Genomic DNA, 17,962 nt, shown 5'->3' on the forward strand with positions numbered 1-17,962 from the left:
AGATGGAATTGGGCCCGAGACAATTATATGTTCTGCTAATTAATGAGCATTCTCCAAGAGCTTTAAGAAATTGTATTTTAACTTTACAGATTTCACACGTATAATATCATTACACTCAATATGCAACACAACTGTTTTCAGAGCAGGAATCTGTTTCTTGATGGTGGGCATGACTTCTAATAACTCCAATACCTTAGCTCCAGGAAAACAAAGTGTACGGGTATTTCAGACTTCCAACTATGGAGCTTCCCATAATAATGGTTGATGGCTGTTGCCCATTTCGAGCCGGAGCCCTCAGCCCAACCATAGCCCCACCAGGGGCTCCGCTAACTCGCCTCACACAAATTACAGAATTTGAATGAGTCATTAGTATTAGAATCCTTCTATTTCTAGGTTTATGACATCTTCTTCATCATTATGAGGGCAGATGTGGATGGATCAAAATTAGCCATCAGTCAACTTCAAATTAATATATAGCTGCAAGCAGCTGGGGTTCAAGCTTTGGCCACATAGTGCCACCATCATGGCAAATTGGAAAGATTGCCAAATTCAATGATTACCAGTGTTACCAGTGTTGTATTATAGTGAAATTTAGATTAGTGAATGTTGTGATATTTCTTTTGTTGCAATTCTTTTCAGAGTAAGAGGGATTTGGAGCAATAATAACGTTTTTTTGCTTGAGTGATCAATGGATCGATCTACAGTGCCTGAATAATGAATAATTTTGCACGCCCAATTTTTCAGTTTTTGATTTGTTAAAAAAGTTTGAAATATCCAATAAATGTCGTTCCACTTCATGATTGTGTCCCACTTGTTGTTGATTCTTCACAAAAAAATACAGTTTTATATCTTTATGTTTGAAGCCTGAAATGTGGCAAAAGGTCACAAAGTTCAAGGGGGCCGAATGCAAGGCACTGTATCTATATTTATAAAAAAATAAGCTTCTGTTGATGACAACAGCCGGGAGCCATTTTCACCTAGGTGAATAAACTGTCATGGATCAAAGTCCATCTCGTTCATCAATGGTCCCTCCTATAGAGGAAATGTCTTGAGTGGTTCAGGAGGTCAGCAAACTCACTGGGATCTCCATGAGCCAGATCATGGCATCCAGAACCTCCTTGGGAATGCCGCTGACTTCTGTTTCCCAACTCCTTCCATCCGTGACATCCTTGCATTCACCAATGCCACCTCTTCCTAGAGCCGCTTAGGGCTCCAAGGAACATGACTCTAATGAGAGAAGCATTACTAGCCATTTGTCCTCACAGTATGTGGATAAGTCATGGCCTTTTGCAATCTACCCAAGCTGTGAGGAACTAATCCAACAAGAAGGAATGCCTCCGCTGGAGAAGTATCCCTCTCCCACCGTGCCAAGGAAGAGATCGAAGAATCGGGCAATGTCTTCCCTGTCGCTGAGGTCAGGGTGCTCTGAACAGACCCTGACCAGTATCCACGAGGAAGAGGAGACTAAGGTGGTCCACCTGATCTGCCAGGCCATGCATGAGGAGACTCCCATGGAAATAATGGCTGAGGTGAAAAAAGTGGCTAGTAAAGACTCCTCCAAGAAGAAGGCCTCCTTCTGGAGAAGACTGAGCTGTCTTTGTTGCCTGGGGAAGAAGAAGGCTGTTACTACAAAAAAGACTAAGCTGGAAGAGCATGAGCAGGTAAAATGGTCACTCTGCACAATCAAAGTCACAAAGGTAAAAATTTGTCTTAATTCTCTCTTGTAAATTGTATGTTTTCTGTTCCCTTTACCAGAGGATTCTGAAGATGCTATTTTCCCTACTGGGATTTCTTTAAAATGCTCAGGAAATGATTGATGTCCTAAAACAGAACATTTTAATAAAATCGAAATATTTTACATGTCAGCATCTGTGTCTATTTCACATGTATGATACGTTTAGGGTTTTCCTTACATTATGCTCCAAATTAGTCAGAAGATTAGGTCAGATATTCAGTCCATGGTCAAGTGTCAGACTATAACTGGTTCAATGATATGGAAAGTAGCAAAAAACATAGATTACAAGCTTTACTAACTATTACAAAAGTCTTCATTTTATAGGGACTACCGCTGGGGTAGTTTACTTGAAAACCAAACATGTCACATTAACAACCACAGAAGAAAAAATAAACACACACACACACTCACACACAATTTTTATTTAATTTAATCTTAATTTAACTAGGCAAGTCAGTTAAGTGTAGCCAGGTGGTAAAAGCTCATAGCTGTATTAATTTATATTCACTAGATTGCACTGTCCCTTTAAGAGATCCATAAATAGTGTGCAAGCGTTATGTGATTGCTCATGTGCAGTGTGTAAGAGTGAGAGCAAGGAATTATACTGGAGAGCTGTTGAAATCCATTGTGGGTCCAAGGTTAGCTTCTTGCTAGCTGAATACCAGTGCTCTCAGAACCATGTTGTGGTTGATGATAACATTATTTGAAGCTACTGTATGGGTGAGTTGAGGATCTACTGTTCCATGTGAGGTCAGGGTATCATATGGACAGTGTGCTAAAAGCAGAGCCACTACCGTTTATGCATTTCACTGTGTGCTTATTGTACTCAGATTGTTTTTATGCACTTTACTAACATATTTATTTCACTTGATTGTGGTATGGACTGAACTTTACTTTATGGTGACTTCACCTTGCAGTGATATCCCTTCTACATTATCCTATTTTAAATGTAAGCTTCGACAGAACAAACAACCCCTAATTAGTTTGTGTTCTGAGCTGGGTTTACTTTCGCCAGGCTACATAAGAACAAATTCTTATTTACAATGATGGCCTACCAAAAGGCAAAAGGCCTACTGCAGGGACGGTGGCTGGGATTAAAAATATAGGACAAAACCCACACCATGACGAGAGACACCACAACACTACATAAAGAGAGACCTAAGACAACAATATAGTATGGCAGCAACACATGACAACACAGCATGATAGCAACACAACATGGTTGCAGCACAAAACGTGGTACAAACATTATTGGGCACAGACAACAGCACAAAGGCAATATGATAGAGATAACAATACATCATGTGAACCAGCCACAACTGTCAGTAAGAGTGTCCATGATTGAGTCTTTGAATGAAGAGATGGCGATAAAACCGTCCAGTTTGAGTGTTTTTTGCAGCTTGTTCCAGTCACTAGCTGCAGTGAACTGAAAAGAGGTGTGACCCAGGAATGTGTGTGCTTTGGGGACCTTTAACAGAATGTGACTGGCAGAATGGGTGTTGTATGTGGAGGATGATGGCTGTAGTAGGTATCTCCGATGGGAGGAGTGAGGCCTAAGAGGGTTTTATAAATAAGCATCAATCAGAGGGTCTTGCGACGGGTATACAGAGATGACCAGTTTACAGAAGAGTATAGAGTGCAGTAATGTGTCCTATAAGGAACATTGTTGGCAAATCCGATGACCGAATGGTAAAGAACATCTAGCCGCTCGAGAGGGCCCTTACCTGCCGATCTATAAATTACATCTCCGTAATCTAGAATGGGTTGGATGGTCTTCTGAATCAGGGTTAGTTTGGCAGCTGTGGTGAAAGAGGAGCGATTATGACTGAGGAAACCAAGTCTAGATTTAACCTTAGCCTGCAGCTTTGATATGTGCTGAGAGAAGGACAGTGTACCGTCTAGCCATACTCCCAAGTACTTATATGGGTTGGTTCAAGCTCTAAACCCTCAGAGGTAGTCATCACACAAGTGGAGAGAGGGGCATTCTTCTTACCAAACCACATGACCTTAGTTTTAGAGGTGTTCAGAATAAGGTTCAGGGCAGAGAAAGCTTGTTAGACACTAAGAAAGTGTTGTTGTAGAGTGTTTAACACAACATCCGGAGAGGGGCCAGCTGAGTATAAGACTGTATCATCTGCATATAAATGGATTAGAAAGCTTCCTACTGCCTGAGCTATGTTGTGGATGTAAATTGAGAAGAGCGTGAGGCCTAGGATTGAGCCTTTGGGGTACTCCCTTGGTGACAGGCAGTGGCTGATACAGCAAATGTTCTGACTTTATACACTGCACTATTTGAGATTGGTAGTTAGCAAACCAGGCCAAAGTCTCATCAGAGACACCAATCATATTTAGCCGCCCCACAAGAATGGAATGGTCTACTGTATCAAAAGATTTGGCCAAGTCAATAAAAATCGCAGCACAACATTGCTTAGAATCAAGGGCAATGGTGACATAATTTTGGACCTTTAAGGTTGCAGTGACACATCCATAACCTGAGAGAAACCAGATTGCATACCAGAGAGAATACTATAGACATCAAGAAAGTCAGTCAGTTGATAATGACAAGTTTTTCCAAAACTTTTGATAAACAGGGCAAAATAAAATCGGCCTATAACAGAGAGGATCAGATTGATCTCCCCCTTTAAATAAAGGATGCACCGTGGCTGCCTTCCACGCAATGGGAACCTCCCCAGAGAGAAGATACATGTTAAAAAGGTCAGCTGATAGGCTTGGCAATGATAAAAAGGATCTAAACCAGGGCTGCCCAACCGTCTTCTTGGAGATCTATAGTCTTGTAGGTTTTCCTCCAACCCAAATGTAGCGTATCTGATTCAGCTAGTTAAGATCTTCTTGAACAGGTAATTAAAATAATAAGGTGTGTTTTAGGGTAGGACTGAAAACCCACAAGATGGTAGATCTCATGGAAGAGGGTTGGGCAGCCCTGATTTAAACCATCTGATGCTATTTTACGTTTCATAACAAAAAAGTCATCCATGCCGTGGTCGATATGAAACACAATTTAAATGAGTCCTACCATAGAGAGACTGTAAAAAGATCACACATACAATAAATAATATTTCTTCAGGATACGTCACTTCCGATTCAAAGTTTTACTTCCGAAAAGCCGCACATTTTCTCCCTCTTTCTTTTCGCTTAGAACGCCATCATGGGTCGCATGCACGCTCCTGGGTAAGCATGTGTTTCATTCGGAAATAATAAGAATATTGGTTTTTGTTATCAGTAGCTGGACCTTTTTACATTACCTCGTCAACTCCAACATATTTTTGGGGGGGCACATTTGTTTAAACGTCCACTATAATGATTTATAGCTAGTTAACAACTAGCGTTATGCCGCAACCAACACAGTGACATGATGGCCGCGCACACACTCCTGCCATGAAAGCCGACTGCTTAGTCATTAAAATAATTATATGGGTTTTTAGTCGCATATGCGCGCACATTGCAACAGTAACAATGTATCCCCTCGATCAAGTTTGTATTTAGTCTTCTATGAATCGGTCTAAACCAGAACATTATTTGCCCATTCCAGTGCTAATGTTAGCGTAGTGTTGGCTAGTTAGTCATAGCTTCTACCTAATGCTAGGTAGGTAGGTACACTACATGACAAAGTATGTGGACACTTGATCGTTGACCATCTCATAACAAAATCATGGTCATTAATATGAAGTAAGATGAATATGAAGTCCTCTTTGCTATAACAGCATACTTTTCTGGGAAGGCTTTCCACTAAATGTCGGAACATTGCTGCGGTGACTTGCTTTCATTCAGCCGCAAGAGCATTAGTGAGGTCGGGACTGATGTTCGACTATTAGTCCTGGCTCGCAGTCGTCGTTCCAATTCATCCCAAAGGTGTTCGATGGAGTTGCAGTCAGGTCTCTGTGCAGGCAAGCCAGTCAATTTCTTCTACACACCTCAACAAACCATTTCTGTATGGACCTCGCTTTGTGCAAGGCAGCATTGTCATGCTGTAACAGTGAAGGGTCTTCCCAAACTGTTTTACATTTTTGTAATTTATTTACCCCTTTTTTAAACTAGGCTAGTCAGTTTAGAACAAATTGTTGTTTACAATGGTGGCCTACACCGGCCAAACCCAGACGCTGGGCCAATTGTGCATTGCCCTATGGGACTCCCAATCACGGCCAGTTGTGATACAGCCACAATGCTGTAGCATTAAGAGTTCCAGTGAAGGGAAATAAAGGGCCTAGCTATAACCAGAGACCATTATTATTCTTCCCCCTCCTGCACAATGCATTTGGACAGGTAGCAGTCTCCAGGCATCTGCCAACCCCAGATTTGTCCATTAGACTGCCAGGTTGTGAAGAGTGAATGCGTTTCTACTGCTTCTGTCCAATGGAGGGGTGCTTTATAAAAAGGCCAAATCCACTAATTTGAAGGGGATGTCCACATACCTTTGTGTGTACATAGTGTAGCTAGTTACACAGTACTACACTACCTAAATAACTATATAACTAGTTGAAAAGTAATACACTAGCTAATTAACTAGCTAGCTAGTTGAAATGCACTATCAAGTCCAGGCGTGGCTATTTGTCATGATTTAAATAGCTACTGACTTAGAGCTACTTTCCTTCTGTTTCAGCAAGGGCCTGTCCCAGTCTGCACTTCCCTACAGGCGCAGTGTGCCCACCGTAAGTATGTAGTTGGTCATTCAACTTTTAGATGGTCAACTTGCTATCTGTTTGTAAGATATGTTAATGAATCTGGTCAACCTAGTAATGTGGCTACATGGTTTGCCATTATATCATCATTGATACAACTTTCACTGGAATGCACATGTCATATTGCAGAGTCTTAGCTAAATACCAAACTTAAACTACAAATGATCACTCCTGTGAATAGAAGGCTCAGTGGACAAAGTGGACATCATCAGTCTCTCAACCTCTGAAATGTTGTTCTACAGTGGCTGAAGGTTACATCTGATGACGTCAAAGAGCAGATCTTCAAGCTCGCCAAGAAGGGTCTTTCTCCCTCTCAGATTGGTAAGTACCATGTTAATTTGTATGCTGTCCAGCGCTTTCCATAAGATTTCCACATTATGAACTGAGAAGACAATGACTTATGCACCCTAACCCAAAGGCCATATCAAATGAATGGTATGATTTTGTCAGGTGTGCTAAAATCAACATGTACCTTGTCGCCTTTCCCTGAAGCTGCTGTGCCATTGAAAGTGAATTCAAGGTTCAACATTATCATTCCAGATTATTTACCCAGTCTTAGTCCTATGCATATTCTTACTCACATTCTCACATCCCCTCCATCTGTTTAGAACAAAAATAGAAAGTATTCTGTATTTTTCTACAACCAAATCATTTCGAGTTTGGCTGACCCCTACACAAAGTACAAACCACAGAGGGGAAGCTACCAGGAGACGTAAGTTAGAAAAGGCTGATACTACTGTTCTCTCTCCAGGTGTGATCCTTAGGGACTCTCATGGTGTTGCCCAGGTGCGCTTCGTCACTGGAAACAAGATCCTGAGGATCCTCAAGTCCAAGGGCCTGGCCCCTGACCTGCCTGAGGATCTGTACCACCTCATCAAGAAGGCTGTTGCTATAAGGAAACATCTGGAGAGGAACAGAAAGGTAACGTCCTCTAGATGTTTGTCTCCAGACTGTTAACTTCTTATGATATAGGGGACAGTTGCGTCCCACTTTGGCAAAAAAACGTTCATTAAATCACACATGTAAGCTACTCAATTAAAACTACACTCGTTGTGAATCCAGCCAACATGTCAGATTTTAAAAAGGCTTTTCGGCGAAAGCATAAGAAGCTATTATCTGATGATAGCCCAATAGTAAACAAAGAGGGTAGCATATTTCAACCCTGCAGGCGCTACACAAAACGCATGTTTATGTCCCATAAACATCACAATTGGTCCTTTTGTTTGATTAATTCCGTCCATATATATCCGAATGTCTATTTATTTGACACGTTTGATCCAGAAAAAAACGCAACTTCACCACAAAATATTTCAAAAGTTGCCTTAACTTTGCCAAAATATTTCAAACTACTTTTGTAATGCAACTAGGTATTTTTAAACGTTAATAATTGATCCAATTGTAGATGGGTCTATCTGTGTTCAATACAGGAAGACAACAAACCATGCTACTTTTCACGTCTTGCGCACTCTCAACAGTGTTACCCAGTTCCTAGTTGGCCCTACTTCTTCATTGCACAAATTAATAACCTCAACCAAATTCCAAAGACTGGTGACATCCAGTGGAAGCAGTAGGAACTGATAACAGGTTCCTAAGAAATATCATTTGCCAATGAGAACTCAGTGAACAGACAGAGACCTAAAAAAACAAAATCTGAATGGTTAGTCCTCAGGGTTTTGCCTGCTACATAAGTTCTGTTATACTCACAGACATGATTCAAACAATTTTAGATACTTCAGAGTGTTTTCTATCCAAATCTACTAATAATATGCATATCTTATATTCCTGGCATGAGTAGCAGGAAGTTTAAATTGGGCACGCTATTTATCCAAAAGTAAAAATGCTGCCCCCTATACATTAAAAAGTTAAACCACCAGCATCTCAAGCAAAACTGAATGTTTTTGTGCCTTGCTGTAAAAATGTATTGATTGATGTTCAATGTGGACATCCGGTAAGGTTGCTCTTGCATGGCTCTGTCCAAGTGGCTTATGGGAGCGTAGCACTGTACAGTGCCATGATGTACAGTCCTGTTCCACAACATTGTACAGCAAGCCTGTTCCCAGCCTTTGGGCTGGTGGGGACGGCGTCCTGCATATTCCTACGTCTTCCCAGAGCCCCTGGGCCATGACTGGGGAGGCAAACCATGTAGTGCACAAGTTAACTGAAAATTGTAATACCTGCATTTGCCATTTACCGATTGAGATTTTTGACTATGTCGAAGGGCTGTTTAACTATAGCTTTTTTTTCTTTCAGGACAAGGATGCCAAGTTCCGTCTGATTCTCACTGAAAGCAGAATCCACAGATTGGCCCGTTACTACAAGACCAAGAGAGTTCTTGCTCCCAACTGGAAGTAGTACGTAGTACCTCTTCACTGCTTTATTGACTTTTGGGAGAGCAAGCCAGCATGAAGGCATAGTACCTACTATATTAATATTTTCAGTTTGTTCACTAAATGGCACACTTCATTGTCTTGTTCTTCCCTTCTAAGAGCTGAGATATTTCTTATGTGCTAGATAAACCTTGGAGGTAAATTAGCAGAGTGGCTGTTCTGTGCCAACCTGCCAGTCCCCTTCATACATCTCCCTGCCACTCAGTGATTCTCGTTAATTCTTACCAATTGCCATAAGCATTACCTAATCTGGATAATTAGCTGTCTCGTGCAGGCTGAGAATATATACTAACAAATGTTGATCATCAACCATACGACTGCTTCTATTGTTGTTAAAATTGGTGCTCAACTTCTTAGTTGATTACAGAACTTTACATTACTAATCCCTTTTCCCTCTTGATCCACAGCGAATCCTCTACTGCTTCTGCTCTGGTGGCATAAGTCATTTTCACAAATAAAGATCCATTTGGAAGGATCTCTTGTCTGTTGTGTTTTTGTTTGAGGTGAAGTTCTATAAAGGGTGGTAATGGTACTTATAGTGAAAAATATAAACATCAAGTGTTGGTTTCTTGATTCATGAGCTGAAATAGATCTCAGAAATGTTCAATAGGCACAAAATGCTTATTTCTCAATTTTGTGCGCTTGCTTTTTTTTTTACATCCCAGTTATCATTTCTCATTTGAAAGACAATCCATCTACCTGAAAGATGTGACCCATCAAGAAGCTGATTAAACATGATTACACTGGTGCACCTTATGCTGGGGACAGAAGGACTCAATAAATGTGCAGTTTGGTCAGTACAATGCTACAGATGTCTCAACTTGAGGGAGTGTACAACTGGCATGCTTACTGCAGGAATGTTAAATAGAGCTGTTGTGAGAATTTAATGTTAATTTCTCTACCATGGTTCTGCAGTACAACCAACTGGCCTTACAACCTCAGGCCACATGTAAGCACACAAGCCCAGGAATTTGACATCTGGCTGCATAACATGTGGTATTGTCTGGGGCGGGTGCTGATGAGTATTTCTGTCTGTCTGCTCTACCCCTTGTGGGTAGAAACTCATTCTGATTGGCTAGATCTGGCTCCCAAGTGGGTGGTCCCATGGCCATGCCTCAACCTGGGCATGTGAAATTCATAGATTCGGGCCTAATGAATTTATTTCAATTGACTTATTACATATGAGCATCCTCTGTAATATCTTTTAAATTGTTGCAATTATATTTTTGTGTGGTTGGAAAAATCCACAGAGAAAGTAAAATGCCATATTGCATAAATGTTAAACTAATTGTATTGTTTTAATTGAATAAACCTTTTAGTATTTCAAAGACATTTTAATTATATCAACACTTAAGCGTAGAATCATTGTTACCTTATTAAATGTGGTCTTTATAATTGGATGGAGAGGCTCTGCTTCCTAGGCAACCTGGTGCAGTGGTGTAAAGAGTGCTGTGCTCTCCAGGCTTCCTCCCAGCTCTGACTCGTGGGGGGATTGGTGGAGACGTGATATAACACTGGGCCTCCACATACAATCAATGAGAAACTTTTGTTTGGCATTTAGAGGCTAAATGAATGTATTGATGAAGTGCTACTGTATTGAAATGTTCAGTCATGTAGAATTTTACCACAAGAGGGCAGCATTTAACTAATTACACTGAACCAAAGGTATGCCTTTAAAGGCTAAATGCCTGAACTTACTCCTTTTGATAGTACATGTTTGAAGCGGTTGAGTTCAGCAAGCATGTCTTTGCACATGCAACTGGTACATTTATCATGGGATGATGGTGCTGATATTAAGTAAAAGTTGCTGATGCACCACTGGCCACAAAGACTACTCTTCATTGCCAGCTGTCTCAAGCCCACAATCCTTAAGACTGCTAGGAAGCAGGAGTCTGATTAATGGAGTCTAATCTCTCACCCAGCAGTCCTGCTCACTTGGCCCATCTGGGGAGACTGAGTGCAGGACCTGGAAGCTGTACTTTCTCTTCATACAGATGGAACCATACACCTGCCAAAAGATGATTCACTTCAACACCAACTTTTATTCAATGTCATGAGTCATCTCCCCCTGAAGTATTATTCATATGATTAGTCTAGTCTGCTTATGTGACTTCAAAAGCCTGATGGCAGTACTAATTTTTATTTACCATTTATTTAAGTAGGCAAGTCGGTGAAAAACATTCTTATTTACAATGACAGGAAAGTGGGTTAACTGCCTTGTCCAAGGCAGAACGACACATTTTTACCTTGTCAGCTCAGGAATTTGATCTAGCAACCTTGCGGTTACTAGTCCAACGCTCTAACCACTAGGCTACCTGCCACCCCATATATACTGCTCAAAAAATAAAAGGGAATACTTAAACAACACAATGTAACTCCAAGTTAATCACACTTCTGTGAAATCAAACTGTCCACTTAGGAAGCAACACTGATTGACAAATTTCACATGCTGTTGTGGAAATAGAATAGACAACAGGTGGAAATTATAGGCAATTAGCAAGACACCCCCAATAAAGGAGTGGTTCTGCAGGTGATAACCACAGACCACTTCTCAGTTCCTATGCTTCCTGGCTGATGTTTTGGTCACTTTTGAATGCTGGCGGTGCTTTCATTCTAGTGGTAGCATGAGACGGAGTCTACAACCCACACAAGTGGCTCAAGTAGTGCAGCACATCCAGGATGGGACATCAATGCGAGCTGTGGCAAGAAGGTTTGCTGTGTCTGTCAGCGTAGTGTCCAGAGCATGGAGGCGCTACTAGGAGACAGGCCAGTACATCAGGAGACGTGGAGGAGGGCAACAGCAGGACCGCTACCTCCGCCATTGTGCAAGGAGGAGCACTGCCAGAGCCCTGCAAAATGACCTCCAGCAGGCCACAAATGTGCATGTGTCTGCTCAAACGGTCAGAAACAGACTCTATGAGGGTGGTATGAGGGCCTGACGTCCACAGGTGGGGGTTGTGCTTACAGCCCAACACCGTGCAGGATGTTTGGCATTTGCCAGAGAACACCAAGATTGGCAAATTCGCCACTGGCATCCTGTGCTCTTCACAGATGAAAGCAGGTTCACACTGAGCACATGTGACAGACGTGACAGTCTGGAGACGCCGCGGAGAACGTTCTGCTGCCTGCAACATCCTCCAGCATGACCGTCTTGGCGGTGGGTCAGTCATGGTGTGGGGTGGCATTTCTTTGGGGGGCCGCACAGCCCTCCATGTGCTCGCCAGAGGTAGCCTGACTGCCATTAGGTACCGAGATGAGATCCTCAGACCCCTTGTGAGACCATATGCTGGTGCGGTTGGCCCTGGGTTCCTACTAATGCAAGACAATGCTAGACCTCATGTGGCTGGAGTGTGTCAGCAGTTCCTGCAAGGAAGGCATTGATGCTATGGACTGGCCCGCCCGTTCCTCAGATCTGAATCCAATTGAGCACATCTGGGACATTATGTCTCGCTCCATCCACCAACGCCACTTTGCACCACAGACTGTCCAGGAGTTGGCGGATGCTTTAGTCCAGGTCTGGGAGGAGATCCCTCAGGAGACCATCCGCCACCTAATCAGGAGCATGCCCAGGCGTTGTAGGGAGGTCATACAGGCACGTGGAGGCCACACACACTACTGAGCCTCATTTTGACTTGTTTTAAGGACATTACATCAAAGTTGGATCAGCCTGTAGTGTGGTTTTCCACTTTAATTTTGAGTGTGACTCCAAATCCAGACCTCCATGGGTTGATACATTTGATTTCCATTGATGATTTTGTTGTCAGCACAAATAACAATGTAAAGAAAAAAGTATTTAATAAGAATATTTCATTCATTCAGATCTAGGATGTGTTATTTTAGTGTTCCCTTTATTTTTTTAGCAGTGTATATTGAGATGTAAATCCACTCATTCTGAATCATGAGGAATACGTGTATTCAAATGGCTATAATAATTCATCTTTAATTTGTCATTAATCATTGTAAATATTTGATAGCCCCTGGTTTAGATATCTGTACATTTTGGCTGTCAGTCATGAAAGAAAACATAAGATCATATTCCCAATATGGTCCCGAAAGTTCCTTGAAAGCAGGAGCCTATAAATAGAAGAAGCATTACTAAGGGGTGAGCTGTTCTGTGATCTTTTTTTTCTGGAGACGTATCATGCATTACTGAGGCTAGCTTTATTCTGCTAAAAGAATAACAGGTAATGAAGGTGTCACACGTATTGATTTTGTATCAGTATATCTTGGTGTATCTGTGTTGGACAGGGGCATGGTTTTAGTGCCTGAGGAGTGAAATGCCATCTTGGTGTGATATATCAGATTGCCTTTAAGATCTTTATTGCACTTGCTGCAGAGCCCCTTCAGCTAGCACTGATTCAGCCGGAGCTGCTGCCTCCTAGGAGAGGACGATAACATTGAGTCACCTTGCTGCATTGTGAGCCTCTGGCAGTGGAGAGGCGGGAATCAGCAGCAGCGCCTATACTGCAGAGCTGTGCAGGACTGTGCATCACTCCCGTGTGTGTTAGAGGGAGAGAGAGAATAGTGGAGAAAGGTTGACTGGGGACTGCAGTCTTATGTCCCCGTCTGCCTCAGGGTTCATGGTTGGGAGTTTTTCTCTGTCTGAAATGCTTTCGGTGAATGCACACCACCCCAGTGTAGACAACTTAGTGCAGTGCAGCGACTGATCCCAGTTAAAATGATCATGTTTTTTCCTCCTCAGACTGCTACTTGCAGATACAGTTATTCAGAGTTCGTGGTGTGTCTCCAGGACTGAGTTGCTGCAGAGGGATTCAGTGGAATGAGAAAGGCAGATTGTCAGGAGAATTATCCAAAAACTCTATAACTGTGGTCCCATAAGATCGGAGAGCTGTCAACCTCTTATCGCTGGCCCTCTCCCTCAGCAGCCTTGCTTTGAATGCCTAGTGCAGCGTTTATGTGCTAGAGAGAAGTAGGAAACGCAGAAATATCCAACTTGCTAACTGGTTGTAGTTATACACGTGCCACATTCAATGGACATTTCAGAGTTTCCTAATTCCGACTAGCATGTGAACACGGTATAACGTCACCCCTCAGAGTTCCTGTCACTCATCAGCAACAATAAGTTATTCTTTATGTTCCATTGACATTTACAAAAGTTATTTTCAAATGCTTATTTTTGTGTGTTAGACTGATACAATAAAATTAACATTAGCATGATATTTGGCTCACCTAACTTCACTATTGTTTGCAGAGTCAACAATGAAGACAGATCACCACCACTACGGAAACACGACCTCAATATGTCAGCCTCCATAATTTTCTTCAACTTTTGGCTTAGTTTGTTTTAATTTGAAATTTGATTTAAAATGTATTTAACTAGGCAAGTCAGTTAAGAACAAATTCTTATTTACAATAACGGCCTGGCAAAAGGCCTTCTGCGGGGACAGGGGCTGGGATTTAAAAAAAATATAGGACAAAACACACATCACGACAAGAGAGACACCACAACACTACATAAAGAGAGACCTAAGACAACAACATAGCATGGCAGCAACACACAACACAGCATGGTAGCAACACAACATGACAACAACATGGTAGCAGCGCAAATCATGGCACAAACATTATCGGGCACAGACAACAGCACAAAGGAAAGAAGGTAGAGACAACAATACATCACGCAAAGCAGTGATCATCAAGGCAGGTTTTCAAAAAGAGCTCATTTGATGTATAATACCTGTAGTCAATAGGATTTGGAGAAGAAGCGTGTTTGATTTCACACCATCATTCCAGAGGAACAGTACATCAAACCAATGGGGGACAGGCCAGCAAAGCCTCCTCCATAGGGATTCAGTATCAAATATTTATATTGCAGTGGGGTGTTTGATGCTTTCTGCTCCCTGGGAGTGTACTCTGGGTTGTTTTAGTCCAGGAAGGAAGGAGATTGATAACCTTTACCTAACAGGAAGCCCACGAGGATATGGAGAGTTATTTCTCTTCTTTTAGTCCTTTTAAAAATGTATTGGACCAGGAGACGGTGTTCAGTAAGAACATTTTTAGATAAAACACTGCATTGGTAAAAAAAAAAGAAAAGAAAGCCTGATGGCAGTAATATTTTTTATTTAACTAAGCAAGTCAGTGAAAAACTCATTCTTATTTACAATGACAGCCTAGGAACAGTGGGTTAACTGCCTTGTTCAGGGCAGAACAACAGATTTTTACCTTGTCAGCTCAGGAATTCGATCTAGCAACCTTGCGGTTACTAGTCCAACGCTCTAACCACTAGGCTACCTGCCACCCCATATATACGTGAATTCAAATGGCTATAGTAAAAATAAAGGTTGTCATAAATACATTGGAAAGAGGCCAGACATTATATGTTGTCTTCCTTTTTTGATGTCCAGTGATACAGCTCTTTTTCCCTCTTTACTTATGGAGATGTAGCCTGCTCTACTCTGTACTGTGACTTTGAGCTTTGCCTCACACCCCAAGTCGAATTTATGGGCAGCATCAGGAAATTGGGCAGGTCCGTTTGATGCAGTGTAAGCATTATTGTAATGTGTCATGGTTGGGAAGGCTCTCTGTCCTTAAGGCCTGCAGCTGCAGTGAGAGAGACGTGAAGCTAACAGATCCACAGCTAAACCAGCTTTGTGTGTACATGCCACACACACTATCACACACATTGTCAGATACACACACACACACACACACACACACACACACACACACACACACACACACACACACACACACACACACACACACACACAAATTGAGTCGGATTGTAGATGCATCATTAATTCACTTAATGCCATTTAACATATTGTCAGCCATACCACACAATAAAGCTGGCTATTTATAGCCTTTCTCTGATGACAACAATGGCCTCCTGAGCAGTTGCTTCTTTTTATGTGAACTTGCCCTGCTCTTGAGAGAGGTCCTGCCATGTCAGTGTATTTTTGTTACTGGGAAGTGTCTCACTCAGAGAAACCTGATAGCTGCTGGACCTGGGGTGTAAGGACAATGTAAGGCATGGGATAATAGTCCCATTACAGCACAGACAGATGCATATTTTAGGACATTTCTGTCCGTATCCAATTTTGACAGTGCAGCTTCAGGCAATATTTACCGTTAAAGAAATACAGATTTACATAGCCTATACCGATGTAGACGTAATTTGATCACTCTTTTGTTGTTGAGAATCTTTCTGTAACCTCTTTGAACATCTATCCAAAATATTAGTCCAACACATGATACGTTTCTGAAATCCTCAAGATGTTGCCATAGCCATGGGAAGTAAGGGTGCTGAGGAGTCAAAATTATTGCAATTTTAATTCAATTTAAAAAATGAGCGGAAAAAAATAATTGTCACTGATCTTACTGAAATGTCCTAAAATATGCATCTTTATATAGGTGCTGTGTAGCCTGCAGAATTTTACATTTGTTTTGTCATTTTTAATAAAGTAAGATGTTCACCTACCACCTGCACCTTGGTCTAATTCATCCGACGAACGTGACAGTGTCCAGTGTTATTAAATGAACAACGCAAACTTTGTATAAGTTATAATGCCCTAGCTGTATTTATGGCCAATTTATATGTACATATGCCGCGTTCACGTGCTGGTTGTAACTAGGAAACGTACTACTTGCTAACTGGTTGAAAGCGGTACGCAGAAGCATCATACCCATCAGATTTGTCCTGTTTTTTCTCTGTAGTAGCCACCTAGCGATTTTATGAAGTTGGCTTTAACTAGCCCAGATAGGTTCCCAAGCTACCAACAAGCCATTTCAGGCTATCAAGTTAGAGATTGTCTAAATATCTTATCTGGCATGTCTTCTGGCATGTCTGCTGGCAAGGTTTCTAGACTTTAGAAAAGCAAGCAATAACAATGTACTGAATAAGACACATTCATTTCAATCTTTTACACAGATTTTAGCAGAGATGCAAATTAGCAGGTTTCTTAAATTTGATTTTTTAGCACAAGTCAGGATGATACAGACAGCTCAAGAAGTATGCATAGATATGCAGAAAAATATACATGACAGATTTAAGTATAATGATTATGGCTCTAAATTGCAGGAAAATGCTGTTTCAGGTGTTTGAAAAATGCCCCCCCCCTCTGGACCACCCCCAAAACTTCTTCACCTACTTTGTGCCTCAGATTTTTGGGGTGCATGACACCCCTGGCGGCAAGTCTATACTACAACCAATTAGCAAGTCACAAATTAATTTCTGACTACCACGTGAAAGTGGCACAAATGTTCCATAACCTTATAGGTAACTGCCAAAATAAAGGAAACTCTTGACTAATTGAGGGATACAAAGTATATTAAAAGCATTACTTCCACACATATATGTGGTTTCTGAGTAAATTAAGCAACTAACATCCCTTCATGCTTAGGGTCATGTATAAAAATTTTGGCCATTATTTTGGCTACCCATGGTTGGAAGAAGAGATCTCAGTGACTTTAGAAAAGTAAAAAGTTTAGAAAAGTATTCAGACCTTTTACTCAGTACTTTGTTGAAGCACCTTTGGCAGCGATTACAGCCTTGAGTCTTCTTGGGTAGGACGCTACAAGTTTGGCACACCTGTATTTGGGGAGTTTCTCTCATTTTTCTCTGCAGATCCTCTCAAGCTCTGTCAGGTTGGATTGGGAGCTTTGCTGCACAGCTATTTTCAGCTATTTCCAGAAATGTTCGATCAGGTTCAAGTCCGGGCTCTGGCTGGCCCACTCAAGTACATTCAGAGACTTGTCCCAAAGCCACTGCTGCCTTGTCTGTGTACTTAGGGTTGTCGTCATGTTGGAAGGTGAAACTTCATCCCAGTCGGAGGTCCTGAGTGCTCTGGAGAAGGTATTCATGAAGCATCTCTCTGTACTTTGCTCTGTTCATCCTTCCCTCAATCCTGACTAGTCTCCCAGTCCCTGCCGCTGAAAAACATACCCACAGCATGATGCTGCCACCAACATGCTTCACCGTAGCGATGGTGCCAGGTTTCCTCCAGATGTGAAGCTTGGCATTCAGGCAAAAGAGTTCAATCTTGGTTTCATCAGACCAGAGAATCTTGTTCTTCATGGTCATAAGGTGCCTTTTTGGCAAACTCCAAGTGGGTTGTCATGTACCTTTTACTGAGGAGTGGCTTCCGTCTGGTCACTCTACCATAAAGGCCTGATTGGTGGAG

The 17,962-nt window shown here is 41.8% G+C and overlaps 1 protein-coding gene and 3 non-coding genes across 4 annotated transcripts; all 4 read left to right on the forward strand.

Annotated features, from left to right (window-relative positions):
* Positions 1-4,771: 4,771 nt before the first annotated feature.
* LOC118360393 (40S ribosomal protein S13-like) lies at positions 4,772-9,294 on the forward strand. The gene is made up of 6 exons (XM_035739659.2): positions 4,772-4,924; positions 6,354-6,402; positions 6,675-6,753; positions 7,184-7,353; positions 8,683-8,783; positions 9,227-9,294. The coding sequence occupies exons 1-6, from the start codon at positions 4,902-4,904 to the stop codon at positions 9,258-9,260; spliced, it is 456 nt and encodes a 151-aa protein (XP_035595552.1). The 5' UTR covers positions 4,772-4,901; the 3' UTR covers positions 9,261-9,294.
* On the forward strand, positions 6,832-6,963 carry LOC118363005 (small nucleolar RNA SNORA68). Its single transcript, XR_004821306.1, has one exon. It is a non-coding gene; the product is annotated as a small nucleolar RNA SNORA68 (small nucleolar RNA).
* LOC118363065 (small nucleolar RNA SNORA73 family) lies at positions 8,365-8,587 on the forward strand. Its single transcript, XR_004821333.1, has one exon. It is a non-coding gene; the product is annotated as a small nucleolar RNA SNORA73 family (small nucleolar RNA).
* Positions 8,884-9,011, forward strand: LOC118363044 (small nucleolar RNA SNORA19). The gene has a single exon (XR_004821324.1). It is a non-coding gene; the product is annotated as a small nucleolar RNA SNORA19 (small nucleolar RNA).
* Positions 9,295-17,962: the final 8,668 nt, after the last annotated feature.

Source organism: Oncorhynchus keta, chromosome 2 (genome assembly GCF_023373465.1).
Source record: "Oncorhynchus keta strain PuntledgeMale-10-30-2019 chromosome 2, Oket_V2, whole genome shotgun sequence".
In the NCBI taxonomy this organism is placed as follows: domain Eukaryota; kingdom Metazoa; phylum Chordata; class Actinopteri; order Salmoniformes; family Salmonidae; genus Oncorhynchus; species Oncorhynchus keta.